Here is an 18,910-nt window from a genome sequence, read left to right as displayed (position 1 = left end):
AAACAGTAATATTGCAAGAAAAAGGAGGGCTAGGGGATTTTAATCCATGGACCAAAATCCATGTCTAAGGGGTCTGGTTCCATGTCAGACCAAAAGGGTTTAATTTCCCAGTTCCACTATGGATATAATTTTGCAAGTTTCTGAGAGGCCTATAGAACACTCCCAGCTAATAAATAAGGTCTCGACAGATGTTCTGCTCAGACTATTGCTACTGCTCCGCCTGTCTTCATTAAACAAATAAGATGACACGTTTGTATAACCAAATTTGTTTGAGTATACTCTGCATGTTGTCTTACATCAGTGTCAAAAGCTAGGGTTTTAAAGAGGGACTAGTGATTTTGGGGTCCTCAATTTTTGGGTGTCGAGTCTGTAAACACCTTAAGGAGTCTGCTATTCTGGAAGTTCTGAGGACCCTCCCTTTAAGTCAGGTCCCTTACTTCAGATGTCAAGTTGGGATTCCAAAATCTCTAGTCACTTTTGAAAAATTTGGCTGTAACCATGCTTCCACATCTGTTCAGTGTCTAACACAACGGAGATCTGACCTTGCTGGGGTCTGTGTGTTACAGTAATACACATAAAATAATAATGCTGGAGAAGTTTTGACCGGATCAAGATCAGAATTCCAACTTAAACAATTTGCATTTGAACTCTGCGGCTTCTATAGCAAATAATAAAATTATGGAGTTAGATAGCCGAGTGAGAAAAATTATAATGTAAAAGGAAAAGGGACAAGTTTTCAGCTGAAAATTGAAGGTGGGCAGCTGATGAGGCAGAACAAACCTAAGGGCTGTTCCAAATGGCACAAACTGAAGGGGGAAAGGCTTCTCTCTACAACAGTGGTAAAACTGTATGGAGAGATGGGCAGGGCTAGATTAACAGAGGTGGTTGGCAGTAATGACATGAAAGGTTTATGACACAGGATGGAGCAAGTCTGTGGAGACATTTAAAAAAACAGAAATGTCTCTTCCTAGACAGAATGGGAGCCAGCGGAGTTGTTTATTCTGAGCACCTTGCACGGCATGTCAGATTCAGAAAAGTAAAGCCTAAGCTAGGATGCTTGTGGCTTCCAGTACAAACACCAAAGCAGTCTGACTTCCAACCAGCTGTTACCCAGTAAACACATTCACTTTTAGAACATTCGCCATCCCCTTTGAAGCCAACTGGTTCCACAAAGTAGTCAGATCATCATCATCATCTAAGCAATACTGTCTGACCTGCCTAAAAAGTCTTATTAATATATAAGGCTACCTTTTAGACACAGGTATTTTGTGTAAAAGTCATGGACTGGTCACGGGCCGTAAACAAAAATTCACAGGCCCATGACCGGTCCATGACTTTTACTAAAAATACCTGCCCTAAGTAAAACTTGGGTGGGGTTGCTCTGGGGTGTGCATGCCCCAGGGGTGCCGCGGGTGCTGGGGGAGGTGATCCAGGACCCCCGCTTGTACTGGGGGAGGGGAGAGTCTGGTGGAGGCTTCCTACCCGGCTCCGCGTCCCTGCAGCTCCTAGGCAGCGGAGACAGGGGCCCAGGCAGGAGCTCCTCTGCTGCTCCCACCACAAGCGCCGGATGCCGCAGGTCCCATTGTCCAGGAACCACAGCCAATGGGAGCTGCAGGGGCGGGGCCCGTGGGTGCCAGCAGTGGGCAGCATGCAGACCACCTCCCCGTCCCCGCGCTCCTCTATCGCCTAGGAGCTGCAGGGGAGCCCCACCCCAGGTAATCACACCCCACCCCCGCATCCTCCAAACCCTTGCCCCTAGCCCTGAGCCCCCTCCCACACATCTAAACTGTGGCTGCTGGTCCAGGAAGCCATGGCTTCCGTGACAGACTTGTAGCCTTATTCATACATCATAACAGTGATTCACATCCTTGTAAGTGGGAGGTTTGAATACTGCTGCCCCATATTCTGTGAAGCATGGTATGAGTGGGGCTATCAAATGTAATTTTGATTGAGTGCTTGGAACTAGCTCACTTCTGTATGTTATTCTTCTCCACATATAGCTGCTGGAAGGCACATCCTCAATTTAGGGAGCTTTCAGGGGGGATTTCTGGTTAAAAATGTACAAGGCTGAAAATAAGCAGGCAAACAAGAGAGCTATACATGACAACATAAGTTTGTTTCCGCCTTTCTTTAGAGGAATACGCTGTTCTCAAATGGAGTCTTTTAAATTCCGTCAAGTTTTCACCTCCCTTTAAATATCCGCTCAAAGAAGGTCAAACATAACTGCCTCAGAACTAAATACATCACTCCCTCTGGAGATAGGCCAGTTGAGGAGTTGCATGTCTTAAGTGGGTGGCTGCTGAGTAACAAAAGCCATCTGCAGCATTTCCTGTGATCATACAAAGAAAAGCAAGAGAACTGTTCTTGGACTCAGGTTAATCCGTTTGCGCTGGGAATTGGTTGTTGAGAGCACAATAGCTTATAAACCAATTGCTGATGTAAAGTGTCCAATTACACCAAAGCCTAAGAAGTGGGGTGACATACACATTTCTAATGCAACAATCACCGTGGTATCTAGGCAACCAATAAAAGATTGAAATGCTACCAGGATACTGAAACCCCATCTTTGCTCCACCCTCAGCAGAGACAAACTTATGTAAATGAGATCAGAACAAATCCACGCCCAAGACCTCTCCCAACACAACCATGCTCTCTTGTGACAGGTTGAGTTTCGCTGAACAATGAAACCATCAGCCAGTAAGGGAGATTCCTAAATGTGAAAGAGAAATTTTGCAGGATTGAGACCCACTCTATGGAACTCACCCCTGACAAAAGGTGACAACTGCAGACCTCACCACTTTCAAACACAAAATTCATTTATTTGATTTCGCTTACCCAGTTTTCCCCCCCTACATGCAAGCCTACAAACAAAAACTAACCAACTAAAGAACCTACAAACTATCAAACCATTTCTCCTACAGGCTGGCAAAGAATGAATGTTAAGGCTATTTCTATTTGTAAATAGGTGGCATGCGGCTGGGCTAAGTAAATAGTCTATTGCTGGCGATGTTTAGGTAGCAATACTCATTCTGCTTTTAGCAACCTGAAATGTATTAAACTAGAATGATGTGTCTGTTTCACAAGTATGATTGAAAGTCAGCTCTCACTGGCAAGTCTTTCCAATGACAAAAAGTTCAACTCACTGTAAATCAAGTGATGTTTTCTTCTGAAAATCTTTCTTCTAGCATCAATCAGAGCAGGTGCTCTCACCCTTCACTCAAGCCAACATTCTTATGATAGTTCTCACAGTACTGATAGGAGATGGTATTTTACAGAGCAGAGGCCAGTTTGTAACCATCTGAAAAAGTTTTCGTGATCCCACTGGGTGTCACAAGACTCATATTTGGTATTTCTGAGCTCGATCACACTTGGAAACAAAAGTGCATTCTTAATTTACTGCTTCTCTGGTTAAACGAAGAAATAAACCTCACTGTTTGATGCAAGTCGCAATCTAGTGTAAAATTCAGTTACAACTATTGAGCATCATCCTTTATTATCATTTTCCCCAATTTAAAAGAACTGCCTTGTGCAGTAGTCTCTATTTCCCTTGTGGACATCTAACTCACTCACTTGAACATCTTAATCTGACAAACATAAAAATATTCAGATAACATTTCCATTTATTTACATGCTGTGACAATGTTTAACGTACTGCTAAAATTAGTTACTAAAAATATACATGTCAAGTAGAACCTACTCCCAAATCCCACTGAGACATTGTAGCTCAGGCCTTCAGGCAGCAAAAGAAAGGAAGAAAAGAGACAGTTATTGTATTAATATTAATTGGATGTCTTACCTAACTAGACTAACAATGGAGCAAGCTCTCAGCATTCCATTTATTCTATTTTTTATTTATTTTTATACATTTCTGCAAAGACCAAACATTGCATTTATTAACTACGAATTTCACTGAACAACATTTTTTAAACAGAGTAGAATAACAATATGTTAAATACCCATTAAATTTCAATTAGAATGTAAACCTATATTAGTGTGACTCAAGATAATTATTTTATCTGCATCTTGCATCAAGAGGATTTGAGTTAAAACTAACATCAGGAGTGGAACTGGAGAGATTTGTCACTAGGACTCTTCAGATACATTGCTAAATATTAGCTGTTTTTTGGTGAGCTTAGACCTAAATGATATAGGTTAGAACACCTGGAACCTTGTCTACTCTAGTGTAGGTACCTCTAATGGTAGCAGCAGTGGGAAATTGTTACCACAAACATAACCTAGTGTGTGAACATCAAGGAGAACGATGATTAAAGGAGAAACAATTAGGTTTAATGAGAGAAAAATAACCAAAAATGAATGTAATCTGAACAATGCACATTTAACTAAAATTAATAAATAAAACATGTTGAAAAAAACCTGGCTCTAATATCTTAAGTTGTATGATTTTATACTAACATTTAAATCAGATCGTTAATATTTTTCAGCTACAACCCATAGTGATAGTTCGATTGTTCCTTGCATTCGCCAAAGGGTATTTTTTCTGCTATCTACTATATTTGGATTTAAAATGTGGGTAAAACCAGCATTTTCACAAGTGACTAGTGATTTTGGGTTTCCAACTTGACATACCTTAAGCTGGATTTTCCCAAAAAGTGTTGAATATCCATCTTTTCAAAACCACTAGCCACTGAAACTTGGCTATATTTTTAACAAGTTTCTCACAAAAATTGTACATTGAAATCCTAATATGGAAACAGACACCCAAACACTTAATGCAAGGGATCTCACAAAACTGGGTGATGGGCCAATAAAATGGCAGATAAAATTAAACGCTGATAAATGCAAAGTAATGCACATTGGAAAACAATCCCAACTATACATACAAAATGATAGCATCTAAATTGATATCACTCAAAAGAAAAAAAGAAGATCTTCGAGGCATCATGCACAGTTCTCTGAAAACACCTGCTCAATGTTCAGTGGCAGGCAAAAAAAGAAAAGGGTCACCAAATGTTTGGAACCATTAGAAAAGGGATAGATAACACAGAAAATATTGATGCATGTATATAAATCCCTGGTACACCCACACCTTGAATACTGCATAGAGTTCTGGTTGCCCCAGCTCTAAAGAGCTATATTAGAACTGAAAAAAAGTACAGAGAAAGGCAACAAATATGATTTGGGGGATGGAAAAGCTTTCCAGAGGAAAGATTAAAAAGACTGGGACTGGTCAGCTTAGAAAAGAGACTACTATGAGGTATGATAGAGGTCTATAAAAATCACAGATGGCATGGAGAAAGTAAATAAGAAAGTTATTTACCCCTTTCACATAACAGAAGAAGCAAGGGTAACTCAATGAAATCAATAGGTAGCAGGTTTAAAATCAACAAAAGGAAGTACTTCTTCACACAACACACAGTTAACTTGCGGAACTCATTGACAGGAGATGGGTTCAAAAAAAGAATTAGATAAGTTCATGGAGGTTAGGTCCATCAATGGCTATTAGTCAAGATGGTCAGGGATCAGGGCCAGCTTCAAGAGGATTTGGCCTATTCCCCGGAAAGGGGCCCTGCGCCTAAGAGGGCCCTGCGCCTAAGAGGGCCCTGCAACGTCTGGGGCTGCCAGCGGAGCGGGAAAAACCACTTGTGCCACCATACAGCTGATCAGTGCAAGCCTGGGAGGGACGGGTGAGGAAGAATATGATGTGCTGGGGAAGAGGCGGGGCCAGGGCGGGGATTCGGGGAGGGATCCAATGGGGATTTGCTATTCGCGTCCCGGCATGGGGCTCCGCACATGCTAAAGCCGGCCCTGTCAGGGATGCAACCCCATGCTCTGGGTATCCCCAGCCCTCTGACTGCCAGAAGTTGGGACTGGACAACCAGGAATGAATCACTCAATCGCCAGTTTCTGTTCATTCCCTCTGAAGGATCTGACATTGACTACTGAAGGAAGACATGATACTGGGCTAAAGGGACCATTGGTCTGACCCAGAATGGCCATTCTTATGTTTTTCTGAATTTCTACTAACCTGGAAGACTCCACAAACCAGAAATTTCCAAAGTTCTCAGCTTCTTCTCTAATTCTGCCACCCGATTACCTAGAATTCTGAAAAAAGAACATGACATATCAGCTGAGAAAGAGAAGACTCATTGTCACAGGGATTTATTCCACCCATAGATGTTTGCATGGTTGTGGATACATTCTCCACAGGTCACAGCACATACATATTAACTTGTTTATCTTTTGTTTCACTAACAGTGATGGGCAACCCCCCAAAAAGTTCAGATTAAACAATATTTGGATGCTTACCTGAGCCTCTCCCAAAACAGAAGTCCCAAATAAATTTCCAGTATATCTTAGATTTACTATGAAAGAAATACTGTGGGAATAGCCCCTATGGTATTTCTATTCCCTTCCTTGGCTGAAACCAGGAGGTAGAGCGGTATGCAAACATCATCTTTGAACCTCAAAATAAGATTTGAATTTTGCAAGCTTTTAGCCTTAGTTTTGGGCCAGTTACTTTATCCAATCTGGTTTGCCCATCAAGCTTTAATATTCCTTCGTAGCACAGCAAATGCTGTTTGATTCCACTGATCAGGGTCTCACTTCAGTACTAAGCAGTCTCAAGTTCTTTACAGACCTTCTCAACTGCTCTTAATTTTGACTGCATTTCCTGGGTCGCCAAGGCTTTTGTTTCTGATCCCTATGTAAATACCATCCTCAGCTGTCCAGCAAGATTTACCTTTTAGCCATAATTTGCCCCCCCAAAATCAGATGATATTTCTAACAAGAAAGGTTCCATTTTGTTGCAAGTTTTGAAAGTATTTCACTTCTAGAACAAGTTTCTAAAAAACAGAAGGCCTTATCTAAATCCCAAACAACATTCAATGGAAGGGAGATACCTAAGGTATGTCTACGATTGGAGGTGGGGGAGTAATTCCCAGCTCGAGGAAACACACTTACACTAGCTCTAATTGAGCTAGCAAGCTAAATATAGAGCGTGACTATGGCAGGGAAAGCTGCGGAAGGGGCTAGCCACCCTGAATACATGCCAATCAGATACTCTAGGCATGTTGTCGGAGTACCTAGCCCCTCCCACTGCTTGGGACACTACTTTTAGCACACTAGTTAATTAGAGCTAGCACACAAATGTCTCCGCGAGCTGGAAATCACACCCCAGCTCCAAGAGTAGATACACCCCAGAAGAGACAGCAATGCTAAAAGTGACCTAGCAGAGATAATGGACAGCATATTATATACGACTTTACATGAAGGTATAGCAACAGGAAAAGACAATGAAGTTTTGGACTGAATACTCAGACAGCACATCAAAAACGAGTGAAGCTACAGTCTCTGTACACAGCTCTGGTGGGGATGCAATACTGTGCTTAGCCCACCTAATCAGGTTTTTATGCCTCTCCCATTTGAGCACACCCGGCACCTGGTTACCAGGGGAAAAAAAAAAAAAACAAACACACCCAAAACCTAGAAACTGGAAAGAATATGAAACACAGCAACAAAAATTAAGGGGCTAGAGAGACTGATGAAAGAAAGATTAAAAGAGGCTAAATATCTGTAGCCTAGCAAAGCATCTACCATGAGGTGTGTGCAAGGCACAGGATAAAAGAGTCTATCAGTATTTCAGTAGTGTAAATACTAAGGTGGGAGAGGAGAGTAATACAAGAGAAAGGGAATGAAATGAAGAAAAAAAAAAGGAAAATTTATGATAAATATCAGGGACAGGAGTGAAGTGAATGGGGACGGGGAATAGCCTATGGGTAGTAATACAAGCCCATCAACTGAGATACTTAGCCCCAAAGGGGGTGTCTACACTAGAATAAAACACCCACAGCTGGCCTGGGTCAGCTGACTTGGGCTCAGGCTGCAATGCTATAGAATTACAGTGTAAACAAATTGGGCCTTGGGCTGTCTATACTGCTATTTTATAGCCTGCAGCCTGAGTCAGCCGATGGGCCAGCCACGTGTATTTTATTGCAGTATAGACATAGCAAGAGTGACAAAACATTAGGTCATGTGCCAGTGGGAGCATTCATGCTCTGGCATAGGCACGCACTCAGTGACCAAACTGTTTTCTCATCTCTAACTTCAATGAAATCTGAGCCAATCAGCATTTTTATCTTATACATTTCCTTCCTAGTTAACTTTGAGACTTTAAAGACTAACGAATTTGAGCATAAGCTTTCGTGGGCTACAGCCCACTTCTTCGGATGCATAGAATGGAACATATATTGAGGAGACACACACAGCATGAAAAGGTGGGCATTGTCTTACCTACTCTGAAAGGCCAATTAAGAGAAAGAAAAAAAAACTTTTGAAGTGATAATCAAGATAGCCCAGCACTTCTGTTTGTACAATCTGACATCAGTCCAGGTTCTCCAAATCTTTCTGAACAAGTCTCTCATATTTCAAACTTGTAAGGAAACAGCCAGACAAGGCGTGTTAGTTTATCTTTGTTTTCTCAACTTGTAAATGTACCTTTTGCTAGAGTGTTTATCTCCGTTTGTTGTACTTGGAACCTAAGGCTAGAGGGGGGTCCTCTGAGCTCTTTAAGTTTGATTACCCTGTAAAGTTATTTTCCCATCCTGATTTTACAGAGGATTTTTACCTTTTTCTTTAATTAAAAGCCTTCTTTTTAAGAACCTGATTGATTTTTCCTTGTTTTTAGATCCAAGGGGGTTGGATCTTGATCCACCAGGAGTTGGTGGGAGAAAGGAGGGGGATGGTTAATTTCTCCTTGTTTTAAGATCCAAGGGGTTTGGATCTTGATCCACCAGGAGTTGGTGGGAGAAAGGAGGGGGATGGTTAATTTCTCCTTGTTTTAAGATCCAAGGGGTTTGGATCTGTATTCACCAGGAGTTGGTGGGAGAAAGGAGGGGGATGGTTAATTTCTCCTTGTTTTAAGATCCAAGGGGTTTGGATCTGTATTCACCAGGGAATTGGTGAAGGTCTCTCAAGGCTACCCAGGGAAGGGAATTAGCTTTGGGATGGTGGCAGCGGACCAGATCTATGCTGTTAGTTAAGCTTAGAAGTTTTCATGCAGGCCCCCACATTCGTACCCTAAAGTTCAAAGTGGGGAAGCAGCCTTGACAGCCTGTATTCAGTCTCTGAGGGCCATGTCATGTGTTCACTCAGTGCACACGTATGCCACCTGTCCACAAGGCAGGTAATCATCCATGCTGCATCCAGTGCAATAAACTGGATATCCCCCACTCTGCTGCTGGACCTGTGCCTGCATTATAGTTACTCCTGCAGCTTCCCCCCCCCCCTCGATGGGAGTGTGTTTATTGGCCTAAGTTTAGAGAATGTTAATCAGGTGCATCTGGCTCTATTGTTCCCTCTCTAAACTCCCTCACAAAACTCCAGTTAGCTGCTCCTGTTCACTAGCTTCTCTGGTCTCTATGGAACTGGCTTTTTAAAACAGTTAACCAGGAGGCGGGGCTACTCAAGGGCTTAGGGATCAAAGCCTCCTTAAAAAGCTCTCAGCCCTGCAATCCAACAGCAAGTGGCAAAGGAACATAAGCTATTGGCCTAATGTCTTTTCTAATTGAAAGCTATTATCACCCTGTTGCTGCTGCTGTAAAACAAAAGTACACCATCACTGGTAAACTGAAAAATAATTGTGTCTAGCCTTCAAACGGTGAAGATGAGCTTGGATTTTGGGAATGGGTTAATTCGTTGGTGGGAGACAAATGAGTTGACACCGATTCACGATAGTCTTTCCTACTCTATTTTTATTTATAATATGTGCATAGGAGTTCATCTGATTGCCTTTGACAAAAAATGGATTAACAGCAAAAACAGCAGCAAAGCTCACAGCCCTCTTCAGAATGCAGTAAAGACAACTCTGTGTTCCAAATCTCCAGCCAAATGATGCTTTTGTCTGCTGTTTCCAACTGTTGTGTGTATATCCCACTGCAAACACTTTAAATCTCTATTGTACCAACACGTGTTTGGCCAGTCACTCAAAAAACACTTCACCTGGCTGGAGTGTGGGGAAGTGGGTCTGTTATCACATCCCCATCTCTGTACCAATCACTAATCCATCTCCACTTGTCCTTCCTAACAAAGATGGAGCCATTTTAATCCATAATATTTTAAAAGAACTCCTTCCAGTGAGACAGGTTAGCAACTGCGGTCTACAGTTCTTATTCGTGAGCAATCAGTACAGTTGTAAAGACTGATTAGTGAAGGCAATATTAAATAGCCTATTTTCATTTCTTTCCCATTTGGTGATAATAATAAGATCCACCATTTCTGTAGGTTCAAATTGTTTTCCCCATGTTGTGCTCCCTCTGCTGGTCTGCTGCAAGTTAACTAAACACATTCTGGGAACTATTCTCCAGGGATGTTATCTATGTAGATGGAGCACAAAGTAGTAAATAAATTCAGGGGTTACAAGCACCATATGTCAAAGAGACATCACGGTTTGGTTAAGAAGAAAGGAGGAAATGGATAGGAAAATAAATTGCTTCTCTGAACTTCCAAGAGGGTTCTGCAAACAACAGGCAGTTAAAAACATCTAATGTGATTTCACAGATTCTTCTGTGCAGCAAGGTCATAAGGGAGGCCAGGGCAAGAAGAAAGGAACAGAAGGATGAAGAAAGGAGATCCTTCTACCTTTTTGAGCTAGGTCATCTTTCCTCCCATTACATTCCCTTCTCTCTCCAGCTTCCCCTCCCAGCTTGCTCTCTAACTCATCCTACTTGCATCTCCAACCTTGAGCAGGGAGGAATTTTGCATGAGACCCCTGTCAATTTCACCTCTGCAGTGCCCCTGTCCCAGATACAAACAAACAAAAAAACCCTCCCCTCCCCTGTGTATCCTTTCCCACCCTATCAAAACCTCATGGTGAGTCCACACCTCATCACCAGTTTGGTTTGCTTTCTTATTTTCAGATATCATCTGCCTTTATCGCTATTAGTTCACACTCCCAACATTTTATATGGGTTTGTAAAGTTTAGTTTTAGAAGCCCGAAGGCTTCCTTCACTTCCCTTGGGAGACTAGCCCGTAGCCTGATATGTCTCACCGTCTGTCAGGATGTTTTTCTTATAAGCTGCCCTCTTTCAGTTTCATCCTGTTGCTTCATGCGGTATCCAAAATAAATTCCTATCCCTCCTTGCTGTTTGTGGCTTCCAAATATCCATAGGTTGCTCTGACTAAATGTAATATTCTAATTATGGGTGTGGTCACAACAGAGCTGGGGAGAGAGGGATATGCCTGTGTGCATATATGTAGCCCAAAGTTGCAATGGCCTTTTTTGTGTCACACTGCTGTGCAAAAAATCACATGCAATCTACCATCCAATACCATCACTACATATCTTGCAACTTTACTGCTTTTCAGGTTTGTGCCTCATTCAGTATCTGTTCATCCAGATTATTTTCCACCAAAAAGTATTCTTATGTTTCCACATGTTACTTTTCAGGCTACGCTTCTAATTTCTATTCATCCCTTCTCTGGCCCCCCATTAATATCTGCAACTCTTTCCACTTACCAAAGTTTGGGAGGGTTATTTAAATTATGATCTGGGGAAAACAGACGAGTAGTGAGGAACAATCAGGTCTAACTAAGAGTTGAACAAAGGCAACTATCTGGTAGTGAAAAACTATACCTGGTGCTGCAATGTCCATGCCGCTATTTTTAGTGCATTAAGTTTGAGCAGACCTAGCACAAGTCGGTCTACCCAGGCTGGGAGGCATACTCTGAGCTCTAGTAAGACATACTCTTAATACCTAGATAGCAATTTGCAAAGTTTACAGACAAGAACAGGGCAAGTATAATGCAGGACAATGACAAAGAACCATGACATAACAGGTCTAGACTGAAACATGGTGGAAAGATGGAAGTCAGTGAGACAGCTAGGTTGGAAGGTGCCTGGATTTCTCCTCAGATTCCCTGGTACTGATGTGACGTTAGCCTCCCTTCAGCGCAACAGACCCTTGCTTCATCCAAAGCATTTAAGTACACCTACCGACTGTTCCTCCGTTTTTGTTGCCACTTCTAATAATTATGCTATGGATTCTGCCTAAGTATTAAAGTTATCAATTTTCAAAATGAGTCATCTATTCTAGTGCAATCCAGTTTCCTTTAGTATTTCGTCTTCTTTTCATGAAAGCTATCTGCCTGTTTGTGGCATCTGGTCCTGATGTGCCTTTGAGAAGCCTGAATTACCTCTGATTACCACTAGTGAGTCAGTGCTGCTAAAAGGCTAAACACAATCAAGAAATGCTTCCTTTCTAGTTCCTACTTTCTCGTGTTGCATAAGGACACAGTCCAATATCTTAAACTGTGTCAAAAGACAGTTCTATATTCTCATGCTGGCTGCTATAGAAAATCCCAAGTATGTGAGATAGCAAGATTAGATTAGATAGGATAGTTAAGATTACTGTCCAACATAAATAATTTATTAAATCACAAAACAGAATAGGAATCATACAGTAGTGTTACAATCCAACAATTTATGCCTCATAAAAATCAATCTGCAAGTTGCTATATTATGAATGGTCATGGCTGTGGCTAAGCAACTCTATTCCAAACCTATGACAATGACATTTCACGTAAGAGGAGTACAAGATACCTGGCCATCCTTCCCTTTCCTGTTTTTAAGTTCCCATTTTCTAGACAAGAGCTCAAACATCAAATGCTAGTTTAAAAAGTGTTTTGAACACCTGTGTTGGTTTCCCCCAAATTCCAAGTCATACTACTTACTTGTTGGTTTGCCTTTGGTGTTGTATGACCATGTTTTTCTCATGGATAGTCTCCAGCAAGGCAGTAGCCAAAGATTTGAGATCTGAAATGGACTGCGGCGTGGCGGGTAGGCTACAACCATGGTCCTCCGATAACAACTCTTGGACTAAAATGTTAAAACAAAAATGAGTCTTACCTTTATGCAGACAGAAATGTGACACAAGTAGTTAGTCAGACTTACAAAGCAAATCCACCTTTGTTTCATTACTTAGCTGAAAGTAGATTTATTCCAACCAACCAGCAAAACAAACCCAGACATATAATACTCAATCATAAAAAATGGTGGCTGTTTGAGTTGATCACTGTCCCGTAGCAATTGCGAGCACAAACATAGGTAGACCCATTTTCTGCTTAGCTAATATTTCTTTTGGAAAGAACAGATTTCTATTCAGTTGGAAAGAGCCTCATTTTTCTATCCTATGATCTCCTGCCACTGGCAGGAGAGGAATATTTTTCTTCAGTCCACCTGAAAAAAACATGCCCACAAAGAAGGTTTCATGTTTAGAAATATTGATTTCCTAAGGTTGTTTGAGATTGATGTGACACAATCAATGTGTGTCACACATCAGCCTATAAGAAACTTCCTCTGCAATAAGAAAGCCTGTGGACTCATTAACCTTGCTCAGCAAGTCCACTAGCATGATCACATTTGGTCATCTGCTATGGCTAGAAACTATACAAATGTATAGCGAAGAAGACATTAACCAAGGGTGGCCACCTGTGGCTCTGGAGCCACATGTGGCTCTTCAGAAGTTAATATGCGGCTCCGTGCATAGGCACCAACTCTGGGGCTGAAGCTATAGGCGCCAACTTTCCAGTGTGCTACAGGGTGCTCACTGCTCAACCCCTGGCTGTGCCCCAGATCCTGGCCCCACTCCACTCCTTCCCCCAAGGCCCCGGCCCAGTAGTGTAGCTCATGGGGGAGCAGCCGCTCCCCCACTGAGCACAAATGGCGCCTTGTCAATTTCTTGGCACCTTTTTAATTTTTACTCACCTGACGGTGCTCCGGGTCTTCGGTGGCACTTTGACAGCAGGCCCTCACTCGCTCCGGGTGTCTTCAACAGCACTGAAGGACCCACCGCCGAAATGCTGCCGAAGACCTGTGGAGCGACTGAAGATCCCGCCACTGAGGTGCCACCGAAGACCCGGCGCACCACTGGGTGAGTAAAAGCACCGCCCCGTCAGAAAAAGCACCGCAGCGGGTGACGCCTTTATTTTTATTTATTTTTTTTATTGCTCCCCATGTTCCCTCCACCTAGCTACACCACTGCCCCCACCCCTTCCCCGAGTCTGCCGCGCCCTTGCGCCTCCTCCTCTCCCTCCCGAGCCTCCTGCACACCACAAAACAGCTGATCGCGGCGGGCGGGAGGTGCGCGCTGGGATGGAGGGTTAGGTGCTGATCGGCGGTGCTGCTGGCGGGTGGGAGACACTTGGGGCGGGAGCTGACGGGGGGCTGCTGATGTGTTCCTGTGGCTCTTTGGCAATGCACATTGGTAAATTCTGGCTCCTCCTCAGGCTCAGGTTGGCCACCACTGACATAAACGGAGCAGTCAATGCTGACGAACTTCTTGAGTTTCAACCTGTCATGACAAGTACTGCTGGTTTGGTATGTGCCTGTGTGCATGGAAAGAGGGTGAGGATCACTGTGCAGGAGACAAGATTTCCACGGGGAAAAATCTTATCCTATCCTCATCTTTTCTGATCCTTCGCCTCTGTTCAGGGTGTGTGTGGGGGAAAACATATGGGATGAGGGGATTGCTCTGTTGGTCTCTTCCTGAAGGTAACCATAGAACTCCTCCTGCAAGGGAGAAGCAAGCCACAGTAGCCCCCAAGTGCAGGAGTGGAACTTGGACTTAACAGGCCCCCACCTTCCTTAACTTGCCTTCTCTGTATTACTGCTGAAATAGAGCATCAAGGTTGGCATTGTTAGCAGAGAAAAGAGATGACACAAGAAGAGACTGATCTGGGTCAGAGTTATACTGGGCCTTGAAGAAAAGGAGAAGAACTTTAAGCTTGATGTAAAGCTGAAAAGGTGGAAGCAAAGGAAGGGAATTTATGGGGTCAGACTGACAGGAAAAGGAGATTGGCTGGCAGGTTAAAAGATGATTAGGAAGAAAGTGATGTGAGAAAAACTTCAAAGTTCACACTGAAGAAAGAATGAGGTACTGTACCACCACGTTCCATCTATGCAGTACCTTGCTTTGCAGAAAGGACTCCAGTCAGTGCACTGCTGCTGGATCTACTGTGAATCTTTGAATTTTTCCGTCTCTCTAGAGCATTCTAAGAAAACAAAAACATTTTTTTTCCAGACATTAGCCTAAGCATTTTCATTAGAGTAAGGGATCTGAGGGAAGGAATATTAATCCTGGAGTTTCTCTTCTAGGGCATGAGTCTATCCCTACACTGCTGGTTGGATGAGGGGGGCTCCTACTGGAGTATTGGATATACTAGCCAAGAGAGCCTTTGGGACCCTAACGAATCTATGCACTTCATCACCATCCCCCTTTACTGTTCTTTCTATTTCCTCCTCCACTATCACCCCCCCACCCCACTTGGGTTTTTAAAAAAACTTTCCTATTTCTGGAAACAGTTGAATACATTTGTAAAAGCCGTAACAGTCCATGGGGAATAGCAGTCTGGGATAAAATTCTGACTTTCCAGAAAATTTCTCTTGGACATGCTTAAAGAGGGAAAAAAAAAAAAAGAGCACTAAAACTCTCTTTAAGGTCCTTTCAGCAGAAAATGCTGGCTTTTAGGAAGAGTTCAAAGCAAAATCATGATTCTTACTAAAGCTGAGCCCTAGATAGTCCCAAAGAACTGTCCTTCAGAAATCAGATACACACACAGCACCTGCTTTGTGGCCTCAGTTTCTCAGGTCTATGCCTGGAATGGGGGTGGCAGTGCTTTGGAGGAATTTTGCACTTCACTAGAATGGCAGGGAATGCTGTGACTGCTTAACAGTGATTAACGAATTAAGAAGCATCACCAATAGGCTTAAAGTCTCATGCAGAAGGATGGAGGACGTGTTTTTTGATTGAAGTTGGAGCAGAGGGTTAGAGGAAGAATAGTCAGGCATCTAAATTTATTGTGCAATAGAGTGCATACAGCTTATCCTCAAAGTGGAGGTATAAGGAAGATATATCAATCATTAAAATTTGCCAAACAATAGTACTGATGTTGAGAAATATGGAGATAACAGAACAGCTGCATGATAATAAATGTCCTAACACTTTGTAGAAAACACAAGAGCATTAATTTTCTACCACCACCAATCCTCCATTTAGCAACAATCTGGAACAATGTCACATTCTAACCCCAACTAGGAGCAATTTTTCCTAGATCTTGAGAGAACACCTTCACTTTCTAGATATTTCTAGCAGCTATTTCTTTATGCTATATAACAGCTGAGAAGTCTATAGGGAAGACTGGGGATGTAAACAAAATACATAAAGGTACTAAAATTATCTAGTTGTCTTAAACTACAGTTAAAAGGAAGTGGTAATTGCACATGGAATTTTAACTTTTAAGGTGCTACAGACTCAAACAATTTTACACTTTTAAAATGTGTATAAACAAATGAAAAAAATTAAACTCTATAAATAGAGGAGCGCAGCATAACGAGAACTCTACCTTGTACTTAGAAATATTAGATTTAAGAAGGTTGACCTCCTCTTGAAGTTGCTTTAATCTCTCTTGAAGGTATCTGGAAAATACGTAATATATATCATTAGACTCCTGTATATTGTTTGTTTGTTATTTATTAAACACTGGCAATGTGTTAGTCATTGCGCAGCACAAGGCACAAACAGAGCCACTGGCAGGATGTTTCACATGAGGGGGCTTCTACAGTTATGTCTTCACTGGAGAATTCACCTAGCACGGGTGGAGCATCCCCACTGCAAAGCCCTACCCACGCCAGACATATGCATTCACATATGATGCTGCATTAGCCTATGTGCTGGGATGGATTGCTGGTGGGATATCCCATGGTTCTTTGTGGTACATTATACTGGTTTGCAGGATGCTCACATGCTCTGACTAAGGCTTGGTCTACACTAACCCCCCAAATCGAACTAAGGTACGCAACTTCAGCTACGTGAATAACGTAGCTGAAGTCGAAGTACCTTAGTTCGATCTTACCTCGGTCCACACGCGGCAGGCAGGCTCCCCCGTCGACTCCGCGGTACTCCTCTCGTCTAGCTGGAGTACCGCAGTCGACGGCGAGCACTTCCGGGTTCGACTTATCGCATCCAGACAAGACGCGATAAGTCGAACCCGGAAGTTCGATCGCTCACCGCCGAACTACCGGGTAAGTGTAGACCTACCCTTAGCATGAAATTGTCATCTCTGGCAGTGCCATGAGAACAATACTTTTATGTTCTGAACTTCCAAGTGGAGACATCTGTTGAAATGCTGTGCAGCCAGGCTAGATTACCCTACATTCGCACTGTGAAGTTGACAGGTTGCCAGCCCAGGCTGAAGCACCACCAAAGTTCAAGACTATACCCTCGGATGTGTCTACTAGTCTGGGCTCAATCACAGATTAGGGGCAACATCTGGGCTAGAGCCTGAGCTAATTCTTCAGTGAAGACATACTTGACTTCAGAAGTCATTTCCCCATCTTTGGCCTCTTAAGACTGGATGTGTATACTGTAAAACCTCAGAGTTACAAACACCAGAGTTACAAACTGACCAGTCAATTACACACCTCATTTGGAACCGGAAGCATGCAATCAGAGAAAAAGGGGAAAAAAAGCAAATACAGTACAGTACTGTGTTAAAGGTAACCTACTAACAAAAATAAATAAAGGGAAAGCATCATTTTTGTTCTCCATAGTAAAGTGTCAAAGCTGTATTAAGTCAATGTTCAGTTGTAAACTTTTGAAAGAACAACCATAACATTTTGTTCAGAGTTATGAACATTTCAGAGAACAACCTCCCTTCCCGAAGTGTTCGTAACTCTGAAATTCTAGGTAATTAAATGTTATGGACATACTGCAAAGCCCATTTTTAGTCTCTAGGCTCTTGGGTAGGGGGATTGGATGGGTCAGTTTTTCTTGTATTATCAGTAGATATTTACTTGTGCCCTCTGTATTTTAACCTTAGAGAACAGGTACCTATAAGATATATATACATTTAAATAAAGGGCTTGTCTGTACACTGTTTTTATATTGGTTTAGCTAGATCGGTTTTAAACTGGTATAGTTAAAATAACACAATCAAGTGTGGATGCAGTTATACTGGTATAAGTACACTCATACCAGCTGGCTCTCACCATAGGGTAAGGAGAACACACTGTACCAGTATAACACCTTTATACTGGTATAATTGCATCCATACTACAGTTCGGACCAATTTATTATTTTGGATAAAAGAAAAATCACATCCATAACTAACAGTTAAAAAGGTACCAAAAAGACCCAAAACAACAACAACAAAAAAAACCCTGTTTAGACCAGGCCAAATAAAAAGGAAGTGAATCCAGAGTTGCTAGGGATGAGGGAGTACCTGTCGCACTTATGCACCTCAGGGCTTGTCTACACTAGAAACGCTGCACCTCTGTAGCACTTCAGTGTAGACACTTCCCACGTCAGTGGGCGGGGTTCACCTGTTGCTGTAGTTAATCCACCTCCCCAAGAGGAAGTAGCTGTCTACACTGTGGGTTAGATGAGCTTAAAGCAGGTTGCTCATGAGTGTGAATTTTTCACACCCTGGAGCAACATAGCCGGGTTGACCTAATTTTTTAGTGTAGACCAGGCCTGAGCCTCTTCAGGGCCCTCTCTTCTAATATCCTAGGAGAGAGCCCAGATCATATTGTAACTGCACTTCCCCTTTCCAAAGCAGTGACAGAGAATTAATGGACTTGTCTACAAGGGCAAATTTACCAGCATAACTATATTGGCAAATTTCCCCATAAAAAGACAAACCCTTTCTGTGGTCAAAGCTGGATCCATAACCATGTATCCATGTGCTCAGGCCACACATTTACAAGCTCAAGATTCTGTTCGGTCTCAGTATTCACTGCAGGATGTCTGAAGGATACAAATATGGCTACTTCTGACGTTGCCTGTGATTCTGTGCAATAAATTGACAAAGAAAATGAACCATTCCCTCCTTCCTCATCCCCACACACTGCAAAGCATCGCTGCCATCATTTCAGCCAAGCAAAACCCAAATAAGCTG

The 18,910-nt window shown here is 42.5% G+C and overlaps 1 protein-coding gene across 6 annotated transcripts in view; it reads right to left on the bottom strand.

Moving 5' to 3' along the window:
* Positions 1 to 18,910, bottom strand: part of CCDC149 (coiled-coil domain containing 149) — a 61,601-nt gene that overhangs the window by 4,165 nt on the left and 38,526 nt on the right. For 4 of the 6 annotated variants that reach the window (XM_034771207.1, XM_034771206.1, XM_034771204.1 and 1 more), the window contains 5 exons: positions 16,358 to 16,430; positions 14,923 to 15,007; positions 12,689 to 12,833; positions 5,987 to 6,063; positions 3,698 to 3,730 (listed from right to left, as the gene is read on the bottom strand). In XM_034771207.1, the coding sequence (XP_034627098.1) occupies positions 3,698 to 3,730; positions 5,987 to 6,063; positions 12,689 to 12,833; positions 14,923 to 15,007; positions 16,358 to 16,430 (413 nt within the window). The remainder of the gene's footprint in view (positions 1 to 3,697; positions 3,731 to 5,986; positions 6,064 to 12,688; positions 12,834 to 14,922; positions 15,008 to 16,357; positions 16,431 to 18,910) is intronic. The other 2 variants (XM_034771208.1, XM_034771205.1) reach the window with 1 other exon arrangement.

Source organism: Trachemys scripta, chromosome 5 (assembly GCF_013100865.1).
Source record: "Trachemys scripta elegans isolate TJP31775 chromosome 5, CAS_Tse_1.0, whole genome shotgun sequence".
Taxonomy (NCBI): Eukaryota; Metazoa; Chordata; order Testudines; family Emydidae; genus Trachemys; species Trachemys scripta.
Note: the sequence above shows the minus strand (reverse complement) of the source record. Positions and strands in the feature narration are given on the sequence as shown.